The sequence below is a fragment of the Vespa crabro genome, chromosome 6 (genome assembly GCF_910589235.1).
Source record: "Vespa crabro chromosome 6, iyVesCrab1.2, whole genome shotgun sequence".
NCBI lineage: Eukaryota > Metazoa > Arthropoda > Insecta > Hymenoptera > Vespidae > Vespa > Vespa crabro.
The window spans coordinates 8,486,903-8,501,612 of NC_060960.1; the positions used below are offsets into that span (position 1 = coordinate 8,486,903).

Below are 14,710 nucleotides of genomic sequence, written 5' to 3' on the forward strand. Positions count from 1 at the left end.
AGAAGAAAGAGACGAAAGGAAGAAGGAGTAAGATTAGTCAGAGAAGAAGAAAGAAAAAAAAAGAAAAAGAAAAATTGTTTAAAAGCAAGAAATTGGAAATAATAAGTTCCCGTGCGTTTCGTGCAACTGTGATTACACAGAACCCAGGAGGAGCCCAGGCTTCTGCGACTGTCCGTGAAAAGACCTCGACACACTTTATTTCTGATGTGCTAGCTTGCTTGCTTGCTTGCTTATTCGCTCGCTCGCTCTCTCTTTATTTACTCTTCCTCCTTTTCTCTATGGAAACGCCATCCCTAACACGACTATCAAGGGAAAGTGTTCATTGCTATATTACTATTACTACTACCGTTGTTCTTGCTACTGCTATTGCTCTCTTAATGTTTCTACTACTTACTAACTACTATTACTACTACTATTACTACTACTGCTGCTACTCCATCGGCTTTCGATTATTCGTTACGGCTACATACACCTTGGAATGCACTATTCTCTTGCTCTTGATTCTTCCATTTTATTTTCTTTTTTTTTTTTTTTCCTTTTTAATTTCTCGCATGATCGACAACAAAAACGGGGCGACGACGACGACATTGTTTTAATCTATTATTTCTATTATAGGTTGGATTGGTGGAAGATCATTGGTAGTCTTGTTTCTTTTCTTTTTTGTTTTGTTTCTCATTGATTACTTTGTAAATTTATTGGAATTATATATATAATGTTCATTCATTATACACACACACACACACATACTTTCTCTCTCTCTCTCTCTCTTTCTTTCTCTCTGCGACATTTATCAACGTAGTTACTATGTCACAGATTCTCTAATGCATACAATATACACTTTATATGGAATTCATCAATGTACAAACTGTTCATACTCGCAACAGCATGTGGAGAGTGGGGGACATCTTATTCTTTTTTTTTTTTCTTTTTTCCTTTTTTTCTTTTTCTTTATAAGTATTATATAACTCGCTGTCCATACTAGAAACAATGAGAATCGAGAATGAATAGAGCTTGTTTGTTTTTGTTAGATGTTAAAAACAATGGAAAGTTTTCTTTTTATTATTCTTGTCTAACGGCCTGTTAGTTACTCTCATCTGTTTTCTCTCAAAATATTATTTTATATTAACTTAAAATTATCTTACTAGTAACATAGCATAATACGCTATGTAATACGATGGTATTTTGTTGTGTTGTATACATATACCTGGTTTGTGTCTCTTCACTGTTTGTTTACACTAAAGTTTACACTGTTTTTTTTTTTGTTTCCCATCATCGCTTCTTTCTCTTTGTCGCGTTAAAACTATATTATTGTTAAAATCGATGAACAGTTACATTATTATTTATAAGTAAAGTAAATCGAAATACACATTATAATATTATCTATTAACAAATGTACAAAAGTTCCTTGCATTTCGGAATTTTTTTTAGTATATTGTGCTATCGGCCTGTGTACGATACGCTTATTCGCTTAATCGATATTAATCCCTTAATTATGGTGAACAATCAAGATCACATATCATTTGTTAAATACAGAGCGGTGTTCAACATGTATGTATGTATGTATATATGTATATATGTATGTATGTATGTATGTATGTATGTATGTATGTTAACACGTTCAATCATTATTTCCTGACAAATTTTCACACAAATATAATTAATGAATGATAATTAATAAACAAGTGGAATTACTGTTTCTATATATTTTAATAATTTGTATGAAAAATGTGTAATTTTTCTTTCTCTCTCTCTTTGTTTCTTTCGATCATTATTCATATGTTTTACATGTAATAACGGAATCTAAATTAATAAACAAATTTACCGAATGTATCGGTACAAGAATGAAGTTCTATTATTATTTTGGTCAATGTATATTTAATATCAATGAAAAATGATGCGATGCTCTGTTTAATTAATAACTCGACAAACAATACCTTTTGTACATTGACATGTTCTTCTGAGGCTACATTTTCTTCTTTCTTTTTATTTGTATCTCTTTTCTTTTTTTTTTCTTTTTTTAAGTTTTGCATATAAAATTGGATTATTACATAAAACAATATTTTTCAATGAAGTTATGAACAAAGAAAGTAATATATATCTACCTAAACCTCAAGTTTACTAATACTCAAATTTGCACGATTCATTTTTATAATCATATTTTTCTTTTATATATATATAATTTTCTTTATATATATATATATATATATATATATATATATATATATATTCAATCAATTCTATCAGTATTTTCTCATACTAGACATAGATGATTTATAAGGATCAAATCGATCATACGAAGTAGCCGTTCCCGGTGCTGTTAATCCCATGGATTGTATGGGGCCACTGGGATAAGTTGGTGGTACAGGATGACGTAAAGTATTACCTATACTGCTCGAATTGCTCCATCTATATGTGTGAGAATGATCATTTATTTATAATATTTAAAAAAAAAAACGAGAAATAAAAGGAAAAAAAACGAGAAATAAAAGGAAAAAAAAGCAAAGAAAGAGAAAAGGAAAAAAAATTCCTCACACACATAAATGTAAAATAATTATTTTGATATACCTGTTGACACTGTCTGATGATCTAGAACTCCAACCCGATGGTTCATTACGTGGATCCCGTGTACCGCTACTCGGGACAGAATTAAATGATTTTGTAGATTGTGGAACCGAGTGCCATCCACTTGGTGTTTTATTACTTTCTATATAACGGCTATCACCTACAAAAAAAAAATATAATATTTAACATTAACCATCTCATACGTTAAACGATCATATATAACATATTCTCATGAAATATCGTTCTAAACGTTCTTTGATCAATTTTAATGATTGTCTTGTTTTCTCTTTTTCTTTATTTCTTTTTTTACGTACTATTATGCCCAAAAAAAAAAAAATTTAACTACCTTGAAAATAATATCTAATGAATATTGAGTATGCTTTATAATAAAAAATTAATTTCATTGTAAGAAAATTTGCATCATATAAGATTAATTTTATATATTCGTTTAAAAAAATTTCTTCTTAATTCAAAGTAGGTTCAACTAACTACAATAAAACCCAATGAGAAGTCGGAAATTATAATTTTTATTAATAAAGCATACATTTTTTTATATATTGTATAGAAATACATAAATATGTCTTTTGCGTTTGTTATTCAATTTTCAATATCAAAAAAATCAACTGATTTATATATATGTGTATATATATATTTATATTTATATATATACATATATATATAATATATTCACGCTATATATGATAAAGTAATACAAATAAACTAGAAACATAAAACACTCTTGTTAAAACGAAGACGACAGAGAAATAATTTCATAACTACATACAAGGACAAACATGGAGTTATTCATTTGTTATTGTTGTGTTGTTGTTGTTTTTTTTTTTCAAGATAAGAGAATAAAGATAATATTATAAAGTAGACAAAAATTATTATCTTGAATTAATGATTAATTATACATACAACAAAGCAGTGTACATAGTTTTAATTAAATTTTTATAACATGACTCTTCTTTTCATTCTCTACATGTCATTTCAATTCGTAATAATTAATATGGTACACTACTTTATTTTCAATAATATTAGATCAGTCTAATAATTATAATTGTTAATGTCGATTTTATCGATATAGATCTAGTAACATAACGTTCTTTTTAATAAGTAAACAGACGTAGAGTTTATTACTTTGAAATTTGTTAAAAATTAGGCAGTGACAAATAATACTACTTGTTCATTCTATTATGAGGATTAAAAAAAAAAAAAGAACAAAAAAATAAAAAAGAAAAAAAGAAGAAAAAAGAAAAAGAAAAAAAAAAAGAAATGTAGACTATACATATAAAATATAATTGTATCTAATAAGAAAATCGGATAATAAAGTTGCATGGTAAAATATAACAAAAAGATAACATCTTTCTAGAGAGAAAAAAAAAAGAAACAAAAAAGAGGAAGAAGGAAAAAATAATAAAAGATTAAAAAAAAAAAACCGGTCTTATTCTATTGAATATTGCATTTTTCAAATATGATTGGTATAGTTTCTCCAAAATCATTGAATAATAATAATAGTAATAATAATAATAATAATAATAATAATAATAATAATAATAATAGTAATAATAATAATAATAATAATAATAATAATAATAATAATAATAATAATAATAATAATAATAATAATAATAATAATAATAATAATAATGTATTTTTAATATAAGATTTTAAATTTTTTATATGAATTTATATAAATCACAAAAGTGTCAAAATATTATAATATTTGTTGAAATAATCTTACATGAGCACACACATACGCAAGTGTGTGTGTGTATGTGTTCGTATGTATATATACATATACATACGTAACACACATATATATATATATGTATATATATATACATGTATGTATGTATCAAAATCATGTGATCATTATTGAAAAAAGAAAACTGTGATTAGATTATGTATTACGATTTATGCATATCTTTTATATAAATATTAAAAAAATAATAAACACTATCCATCCCAAAAATTTGTGCATGCTACTTAAACGAAAAGAAAATAACTTATTATATAAATCGTAAGAAATTATTAACACTGTCGATAAAATAAAAAGAACAAGGAAAAAGGAGAAAAAAAAAAAAAGAAAAACCATATTATAGAGGATCATTGAAATATGATTCTATACAAGTTTAGTATATGCGCGACGTGTGCAGCATATTAAAGACATTTTTCGAGTATATACTCTTTATAATACTTACGGGGTGCACTCGAGCTCGGTGGTTTGAAGCTTTCACTATAACGTGTATGACTATCCCTAGAATTTCTATGCGACTCTGGTTCAGATCGTCGTACCTCACGTTCTCGAGTATATGTTGTAGTACTAGGTCGTTCGTATCTAACACTATTTAAAGAAAATTAATTATAGATCAGATATGTATGTCCAATATATATAAATATACACACACACACACATACAAACACACACAAACACACACACAATGTATATATATATATATATATATAATGTATCACTTTACTGATACGTAATAAACGATATATAACATTAATACCATACATTCGTTTATAATAATCAATCAATCGAATAAATTGAAATTACCTTTCTTTAACTTGTCGTGGATCAATAGACGAGGATGTCGCAGAAAGAGATTCACGACGTACGATTACTTCTCTTCCACGTGATACGTCGGAAAATGTTTCCGGACGACTACTTCTTGATGTAAATTCGCTACTACGTTTGAATTCTTTCTTTAATCCCATGTCTTGCGTAGATCTATGATACGACACACAACAGTTCTTATTATATAAAGTGTAATTCGTTTATCTTTTTTTTTTTCTTTCTTTTTTTTTTCTCTCTCTCCAAACTATCTCACAATACGATATAAAAGATCATCAATCGAATTTAATTAATTACCTGCTAGATTCGTAACGCGTAGGTGGTGATGGATCTAATCGTCTATCCGAAACACGATCTATGATCTCAGTTCGTCTATCACTCACACGATCTGGACTATGTCTTCTACTATGTTCCGTAGTCATACGTTTCCTTTCTGGTTCTACGTATAAATCTCTAGGATCCCTTCTATCACTAGATGATCTCTTGATCGAGGGAGGAGGAGGAGCACGTCTACTTTCCTCCAAACGCATTTGTTGTCTCTTTAATTCCAATCTCTCGCGTTCCAATTTCTCCCTTTCCAATTTCTGACGTTCCCGTTCCAAACGAAGTAATTCTGCTTTTTCTTGTTCTATCCTTTCTCTCTCCCTTCTCAATTTCTCACGTTCCCTTTCCAATCTAGCTGCTTCCTCTCTCTGCCTACGTTCAATTTCCCGTTGTCTTTCCATATCCTCGCGTCGTCTTCTTTCCTCCTCTCGTAACATTCTTTCACGTTCACGTAATCTCTGTCTCTCACGTTCCTCCTGTAATATCGTAAATTGTCGTCGTATCTATATACGTCTATATCGTCTTACAATTTTTAAAACAATATATTGTTCTAATATATTAAGATATACGTATCTCATATGTATAGGGAGAAAAAAAAAAAAAAAAAAATTAATAATAATAATACGATCAAATAAAATAATAAAAAAATCAGAAGAGAAAAAATGATCACATACATCTTCAAAGAAAAAAAGAAAAAAGGGAGAGAGAATAAAAAATATGGTTGACATGAATAATTTTGAATGAACAGTAGTAAATTTTATCTCAAATATATTTTACCAACCCTTATTTTAGCAAAAGTAAGCACATCATCTCGTCTACGGCGTTCTCGACTACGCGAACGACTATACGAACGATGATGATCCCACGAACGAATTCGTTTATCTTCACGTCGGCCTCTTTCACTTTCTGGTTTCTTGCTGGTAGATTTTGTTGATCGAGAATCAGATTCCTTAGATATCTCTTCCTTTTTATCTACTGGTTCAGTTTTCTTAATATCGATATTTTCATTTTTTTCGTCGTTCTTTTTTGCTGTATATAATTCCATAAGAATGTTTAATTATTAAATCACAGCAAATTATAAATATTATATACATATTACATACACATACACACATAAGTATGCATATATATATATATATATATATATATATATATATAGTGTTGTATTTAATATTTAATATCGCAGAGAAAACCGACCTTGTTCAGGCCCTTTTTCTTCACCCTCCTTCTTTGCTTCCTTTTCTTTTCTTTCGTTAGTTTCATGATTATCTTTTGCCTTATCCTTTTCTTCTTTTTTCTCTGACTTTCCATTTGCTGCATCGCGTTTACGCATATGACTCTGTTGAGAATCTCCTTTGGCCTAAAGTCAAACATTATATTATCATTTACCTATATAATTTTAGAAATTAAAAAGTATTGAAATAATTCTGTGCGTTATTACCTTCTCGACGGATATCACACGTCCATGCAATTCAGTTCGATGCAAGTGTTGTATACATTTTGCGGCATCTTCACTGGTAGACATAGTAACATAACCATAACATCTTGCACCTGGAGTTCTAGCATTGGTAACCACTTTGGCCCCTATCACCTTTCCATATTTCGAAAATATCTGCTTCAAATCAGTAGCCCGAGTACTTGACGATAATCCAGATACCCACAGATTCCTGCTACTTGCATTAACAGGATTGATTTGAGAAGTCTTCTTATCTGTAAATTATATTATTTTTATACACGTGATCCATTTAAAATAATAACGATTGAATAGATATTTTTTAAAATAATACGTGATCAATTTAAATTTAATATTGTTCATGGAATAAAAAATATACCTTTATCTTCCCTCTTCTGACTTTTGCTGCTGGACTCCACACTGAAAATACATTATCATGTTCTGTAAAATGTCTAGACAAATATCTTATCGGGTTAAACATAAAGATTAAATAACTATTATTATATCTGAGGCTTAATAAGTACCTCTGTAACTATGTTAAGCACATAAATTTGGCTAGCAACCTTTTTTTTTTACATATATATATATATATATATGTATACATATCGTATAACAGTCTGCGTATAATTTTCTTTTTTCTTTCACCTTTTATACACCAGTATTACTTGGTTTACTTAAGTACAGCATGCATTTTCACTGTTTTTATCCATATATTCATCGTGTTTGTGTACGATGATCGTATATCCAGATAAGAATAGTCCACGCCATTTATCCCTCCAGAGCGGAAGAAGCCCCTCCTTCATAGTTCTTCTGAGAGCACATATCTTTCTTGTCATGATGTGAACGTTTTTTATCTTTTTATTTTTTAATTTTTTTTTTTTTTTTTTATTTTTTTATTTTATTTTATTTATTTTTTATTTTTATTTTTTATTATTTTTTTTTTTTTTTTTTAACACTTACGCGATCTAAAGTGGGTAGCAATGTCTTTGGGGTAAATCGTATGTTTTTGCTTCTCGGTACAGTAGTATTTAACTGCATTCTGCCAAGTGGAATTAATCATAATATACTAAGTGTTCTTGTTACGATGCACGATGAAACTGTAGTCTCTTTAGAAAGAAATATCTTCGTCGAACCAAATACGTAGCACTTAATGTTTCTTTTTTTTTTTTTTTTCTTTAATTTTTTTTTATTCTATCTTTTTTTTATTATACTTTTTTTTTCAATTTTAAAAAATTTTTTTTTCTTTTTTTTTTATTATTATTATTATTATTATTATTATTATTATTATTATTATGAATGTTAGAATATTTAGCACTTTTAAAAGAATCGCGGTTGGTATGATTTTTTTAAGTTTGCTAGCCAATTTCTCGACTTCTTAACATACTTTTCAGAGTTAAGAATTACAGCCTGAGAACAGAAGTTATATAGAATAACTTGATATTCGATTGAAAAAAGGGAAAAAGTGATCTTGCATATAACCATGACGAAGCATTTTATCTTGGGGGGATCCCATTGTCCAACAGTATTTTATCCTGATGGTACTGTATGTGGCAGAAGAACATCACTAGCAGAGAGTCGTGTAATATTTCGTTGTCGAACCACTGTGAACCACTTAGCTATGAGAGACCAACCTCTTGCTTCCATCGCCACCATCCTGCTTGTTCTTCATCCCGACGTTTGCACCAGACGTTGTCCCTTCCTTGTTGCTGGCACCAGCTTCTGCTCTACCGCTCCCTTTAGAGTCTCCCTTCTTGTTCTCTTCCATTTTCTTCTTCTCACCTCCATCTGCAGAGACAATCAAGGTAGCATAGTCACTTTCTGCCAAGCCTGATTCTTCTCCCTCCCTAACACTCCTGTTTAATGGCTCGTGCTCTCGATCAGGAACTTTCCTGAGCACTATAAGATTTCGCAGTGAATAATGATGAGGCTTGCACGGACTGCAAACTCATTCTCCAATGGCAGTATTCCACAGTGAACCTAAGCTTTTTTTTTTTTTTTTGGGGGGTTCAGAGGTAGAGACATAAAGCTACCTTCGTACCTCCGTATGTATATATATATATATATACACATATATATATATAAGATCTCGATTTGAAGCATGAATCAAGAAGAGAAACTAGAAAGGGGGAAGCAGCATTGCAGAGTACAGTAGATAGACATCAAGAAGTGCTCATTGTTTAAAATCTATTTGATTTTATGAATATAAAGTGATTCCTGCAATATCAAATTCTTGCACAGGGGAAATGTATTCGAGCATATGTAATATCAATCCTGCTTAAAGTTGCAGTAAGTCCATGTGTGATGAATCAAAAATAGTGATTTCAATCATATGCTGATTAATATCACATTAATTGTGATATGTATATATATAAGACATTTCCAAGTTGAGATACACATAAATCTTCTTGTATCCACAATGTGTTTTGATGATCCAACGATGCTCTATGCGGCAGGCATAATTAATGTAACGGTATATCAAATTCTAGTGTTAACTAACTTAAAAACTAGCGCTTATGGAATATACGGCAGTCTTATGTAAGCCTGGCAGTAGCTGCACGTAAGTGATACGAAGTACTTTCATCCTGCTTGAAACCTTTTGAAGCACAATGCGTGCTATAGTTTGTAGAGATATCTGCTCCATCCACTTGACGAAGATCACTTCCTGTTGTACGTTGGAGTTCAGCTTGCGTAACTCGTGGACCAAGCGAAGGTTGTACAAGAGGTACAACGTGATGAAGAATACCAATGCTGCCCCAATTCTGGATTGATGTGCTGTTACACGTTGAAACTTGAACATGTTCCGTAGGTCTTGATGCCGCCGTAGATTTGAGCAATTTACTCAGGACCATGGTTAAAGTTACTACTATCTCTAATTTCTCTAACTCTGTATATACCTAATCTATAACTAAAATAAAATTAATATTTAACTTACCTTTATGTCTATCATGGGATTCTGTCTGTAAACGAGAAATATTTGATGTAAGTTCATTACTGTGAACCGTAATACTTATTAATTTTAAAATAATATGATGTAATAAATTCTAACAAACTACCTCCTCGGCAAGGAGATTCTCTTCATCTTCTCCAATAGTTAAATTAATAGAATCTTCATTGTCCATTCCATTGGCTTCCACAGCGCCTGTAGTCGAAGACTGATTTGATGTAGGCGTCTTCTCAGTTTCAATTTTCTTCTCAAATGTTTGTCCACTTTCAGTTGTAATTTTATTTACAATTGTTGGTTTCGTTTCTTGTTTGACTTCTACTTCTTTTGGAGAATTATCAGAAGCATCATTTGATCCGTCCTATGATATTGAAAATATTTTTAAATATGACAATATGAAAATGCGTAAATAAAATGTAACGTGTAAAAGGATAAATTGATTTCTTTTTTATTGAAATTAAATAAAAATTTAATAGAATAAGACTCTTACCTCTTTCTTAATAACGATAAGATTTTCTTCACATGAAAGTTTTGGTTTTAACTTTGTCTTTGAGTCATTAGCATCTTGCGTATCTATATTTTCTTTTTTTATTTGTTCTAGAATTTCTTCTTTTTGATTTTCAGATGATTCCAGAGTATCATCTTGATTAGGTACTCCTGTGACTATGAAGCAATTTTTTTTTTTTCAATGACACAATTTTACCAAACTATACCATATATAGACGCTTGTATTAATATTTTTATACAAGAATCATATATAAGTTTGAACGAAGAAAATTCATAATAAATTATAAAAAGCAAGTAATTATTTATATACCACTGTTTTTTCGTGGACTGGTTTTGCAGACTCCACCACAAGGCACAATGAGATATTCCTCTGGATTTTCTCCATCGTCAGATATAGCCTAGACAATATTTTATTTATAATAATCATGCTGTTTTATCTACAAAATACCATTTATTAATACTTTGTCTTTACATAACTCAAGATATTACATAATATATTTCTAATATTTCATACTTAAAATTATGCAGAATCATTGATTATTTCTTTATAATTCATTTTTAGATAAGGAAAAAACATTATTACACTTAAGTCAGAACATGGTAATATTGACATATTATGATGAAATATACTAATATGTGTGATGTATATATATATATATATATATATATATATAACCAATTAATAATTAGTCTTTTTAAAGCTAGGCTATATAAAACATGCATATACATGCGTATACAAAACTTATATACATCACACAAAATCTTATACATAGTATATCGAAACTATATAAGATATCTACGTTTAACGAATGGTAACATATGTTAATGCGTAGAACGAAAAGAAATGTTGGTCATTAAGAATTATTTTTATCATTGAATCATGTTTCGTTCGGTATTTTTTGATAAATAAAATGAAAAAAGAGGAAAAAAAAAGAAAAAGGAAAAAAAAAGAAAAGAAAAGAAAAGAAAAGAAAAGAAAGAAAAAAAAAAGGGGGAAGAAACAAAGAATCCTGAAAATAATTCGATATAATTGGCATATTTTCTACGCAAACGTTAAAATAAAAATCTCATTACGTTTCGCGTTTATGCCCAGATACACATTACGTTGTGAATAATCTGAATAGAATCAATAGGGTTAAAATGGCCGACGGCACACATGATGCTATGAAAAAAAAAAAATGTTACAAAATAGTAATAAATTTAATATTATCCGAAATAAAACCGTGATTGAAATCAATTGAAATACCTTAGAGAGACGTTCAAGAAGTGCCGCTTTATTTCCCGTTTTATCTAAACCACGTCGTTCTAATTCTGTTTTAAGATCTATAACACGAAGCTCGGTCAACTTCTTTCCTTCTACATCGGCCATTACACCGGTAGAAAAATTCTTCTTTCTTTCGTCAAAGTATATAGAACAATCGGTATACGTAAAGGTACGTAACGATCAAATGATTTTCATATGATCGTATTACAATATTTTATCGTAATTAATAAAATGTGACTTCTTCTTCTTCTTTTTTTTTTTTTTTCTTAACAAAAAAAAAATTATACGACTATACACTACGCAACGATTGTAACGCACTTAGTTCACAAACATTCATCGTAATGGCCAACATCCCTACTAAAGGGGGAAGCAGCCGGAAGTCGTTCCATAAAATAAGTGTTACCAACTGTAACAGTTCGAGTAAAAAGTCACTATCGATCAATTCTTCTTATCGAGAGTTTTAGCATTATCGAGAATATTTCAATCATCGAGATATTTTACACGTGACTTTTCTTTTTTCTTTTTTTTTTTTAATTTGTCCTTTTTCTTTATCTTTCTTTCTTTTTTCTTTTTTTTTTTTTTTTTTTAAATCACGTAAATATATTTAACAAGTAATACGTATTTGATATTATAACGTTTAAATATTTGTGAGAATTGTAATATTCTTTTAATGTGTACAATTCAATTGTAACGATCAATGAATTTTATTTTTTCTCTCAAAGTAATAATAAGACTGTTTAACTTTTATTTTTTTATTTTTTTATTTTTATTTTTTTTTTTTTTTATAAATCACGTATACATATAAAGATTATAGAAAAACAAAAGTAATTTTTAAACATGATGACAATATAATAGACTATTCTATAATATATTTAAAAACAAGGACAAATTGGATAAATATTTTTTTTTTTTTTTTATATATATATTTGTTTTTGCCTTTTAAAATGCATGAAAACTCATACTTTGACGTAATGTCATACAATCAACTTCGTCGATTTTCAATGTATTTGCTTTAATATTAATATCTTCTTCAAGTTGAATTTGCGTTTTTAATAAATAACGCAATGATGCTTGAGCCTATAAATATATTTTAACAATTAGAAAAAACTTAATTTGATTTAATGAATATTAAATGTTAATTAACAAACCTCGCAGAGCGTTTGCTGTAATTCCTTGACAATTTCACGTAAGTCATGGACTTCTTTGACAAGATATGTCTCTACGAGATCTCTAGTAAGCTCTAAACCAGGTCGTTGACAACGATTACCTAATCTTGTATGAGCTAAAGCCATATAGCCTTCTTTCTCAGCAATTGATTTTTCTATTTGCGTTATATTACGTGTCATTTCACTTGCCTGTCTCATTATCTAAAAATAATATGTATTTTCAATTGTACAATTTATTTTTACAATGGCATATATATATATATATATTTTTTCTTTTTTTTTTTCTTTTTTTAAATAGAAATATAAAGGATATAATATACCTCTGAATGTTGTACTTCTAATTTAGTTTTTACTTCTTTTGTTTCTTCTATACGTTTTCTAAACGCTTCATCCGTTGCATTTTTTTGACTATTTAAATCATCGATTGTCTGTTTTATTATTGTATCAATATAAACGCGCATAGGTCTTGCGCTATTTATCTCTTTACTGGCAGCTATAATATTATTATTTGTTTGCATTTCCCATTCATTCAATGTTATGACCCTATATATATATATGTATATATATTTATCAATATCATCTATAGATCATTCTAAGGTAAGGCATAATAGAAAATAATTTTTTTTCCAGATAATATTTTATACAACAAAATTATATTCCTTACGATGGATCAAGACGAGAAGTTCCATGATAAAGGCTCAAATTCAAACTAGTTTCCTTTAGTGTTAAGTTATGTTTGTCAATGCGTAAATTATTTTCCTTATCTTCAAGATCATGATCCATGTAATAAAGAGTAGCCTTTAATCTACGAATTTGTTCTTGAGTTTGTTCCAGAATACGTGTTAACAAAATTTCTGCACCTTTAATCACATCACACTCTTTCAATAATTCTACTTCGACCTGATCATGGACTAAATCTATACCTAATCTGTGTTCTCTGTGAACATATAATATCTTATAGTAAAATATATGATCTTGAAAAAAAAAAGAAAAAAAAAAAAAAACATGAGATAAATTTATTCAAATTTTTTACCTTGCAATAATGCACTTTTCAGAAATAACAAGAGCATTTCTTTTTACAGAAGAAAGTGCATCCATAATACGTTCTTTATATATAGAAAGAGCATCAATCTCAAGAAGTACTTCCTTTCTTATTCTTAATAATTCTTTTTTACGAAAATCAATATCCTCTATTTTTTCTTTAAGCCGATGATCTGTTTCCTCTTTATTACTTTTAGCTGTTTCGGCAGTTAATTCGCAAACTCTTTGCGATTCCGATAAAAGGCTATCAGCTAATTCTTGTTGTGCTATAGAGCATCGATATCTAATTTTAAAGGAGAACAAAATTATCAATTATTGAAAGAAAGAAATAAGCTCGAACAAAGTGTTACAACAAAATTTATATTAAATACCTGAAACAATTATTTAGATGCCATTCATTCAATGTAAATCTCGAAGGTGGTGGTGGAACGACAATTGAAGCTTGATCAGTATGAGATTTCATTTTTGCCATAATGTCTTAGATTTTAAACAGTACAAACGACGTTAAGTCAAATACATGTGATGAAAAGTTTGATCTATATGTATTTTTTAGCATTCTAATTTTATCGTGCCTCGGTTTCTAAGGAAACTCGATATTTACAGATACGTAGCTATAGAAAATTTTTATGATGGTAAACAGCTTTAATGAAAATCTTTTAATCATACAGAAACATAATATAAGGAATAAATAATATATTCAAAAATTTATTAATTAGTTAATTAATTTTATCGTACACATGTATTATTGATTATAATTTAATAACAGATAAATTGTTAGGTTAGAAAGATTCAAATATTCAAAAGTATATTTGAATTTTCCCGGGTAAATTCAAGTGAATTTAAATCACAAATTAAAAATTAAGTATATGCA

The 14,710-nt window shown here is 28.8% G+C and overlaps 2 protein-coding genes and 1 long non-coding RNA gene across 3 annotated transcripts; 1 reads left to right on the forward strand and 2 right to left on the reverse strand.

Moving 5' to 3' along the window:
- Positions 1-647: 647 nt before the first annotated feature.
- LOC124424607 (SAFB-like transcription modulator) lies at positions 648-11,999 on the reverse strand. The gene is made up of 15 exons (XM_046963917.1): positions 11,615-11,999; positions 10,679-10,766; positions 10,352-10,524; positions 9,974-10,222; positions 9,853-9,877; positions 8,552-8,705; positions 7,300-7,340; positions 6,909-7,177; positions 6,665-6,827; positions 6,249-6,496; positions 5,441-5,943; positions 5,126-5,299; positions 4,767-4,909; positions 2,566-2,722; positions 648-2,406 (listed from the first exon to the last, which is right to left on the reverse strand). The coding sequence occupies exons 1-15, from the start codon at positions 11,735-11,737 to the stop codon at positions 2,241-2,243; spliced, it is 2,676 nt and encodes an 891-aa protein (XP_046819873.1). The 5' UTR covers positions 11,738-11,999; the 3' UTR covers positions 648-2,240.
- Positions 12,000-12,571: 572 nt separating this feature from the next.
- Positions 12,572-14,426, reverse strand: LOC124424699 (tektin-1). Its single transcript, XM_046964105.1, has 6 exons — positions 14,211-14,426; positions 13,832-14,122; positions 13,463-13,735; positions 13,119-13,341; positions 12,781-12,999; positions 12,572-12,709 (listed from the first exon to the last, which is right to left on the reverse strand). Exons 1-6 carry the CDS (start codon positions 14,309-14,311, stop codon positions 12,572-12,574), a joined length of 1,245 nt encoding a protein of 414 aa, XP_046820061.1. The 5' UTR covers positions 14,312-14,426.
- LOC124424700 lies at positions 12,675-13,610 on the forward strand. The gene is made up of 2 exons (XR_006942364.1): positions 12,675-12,818; positions 13,429-13,610. It is a non-coding gene; the product is annotated as an uncharacterized LOC124424700 (long non-coding RNA).
- Positions 14,427-14,710: the final 284 nt, after the last annotated feature.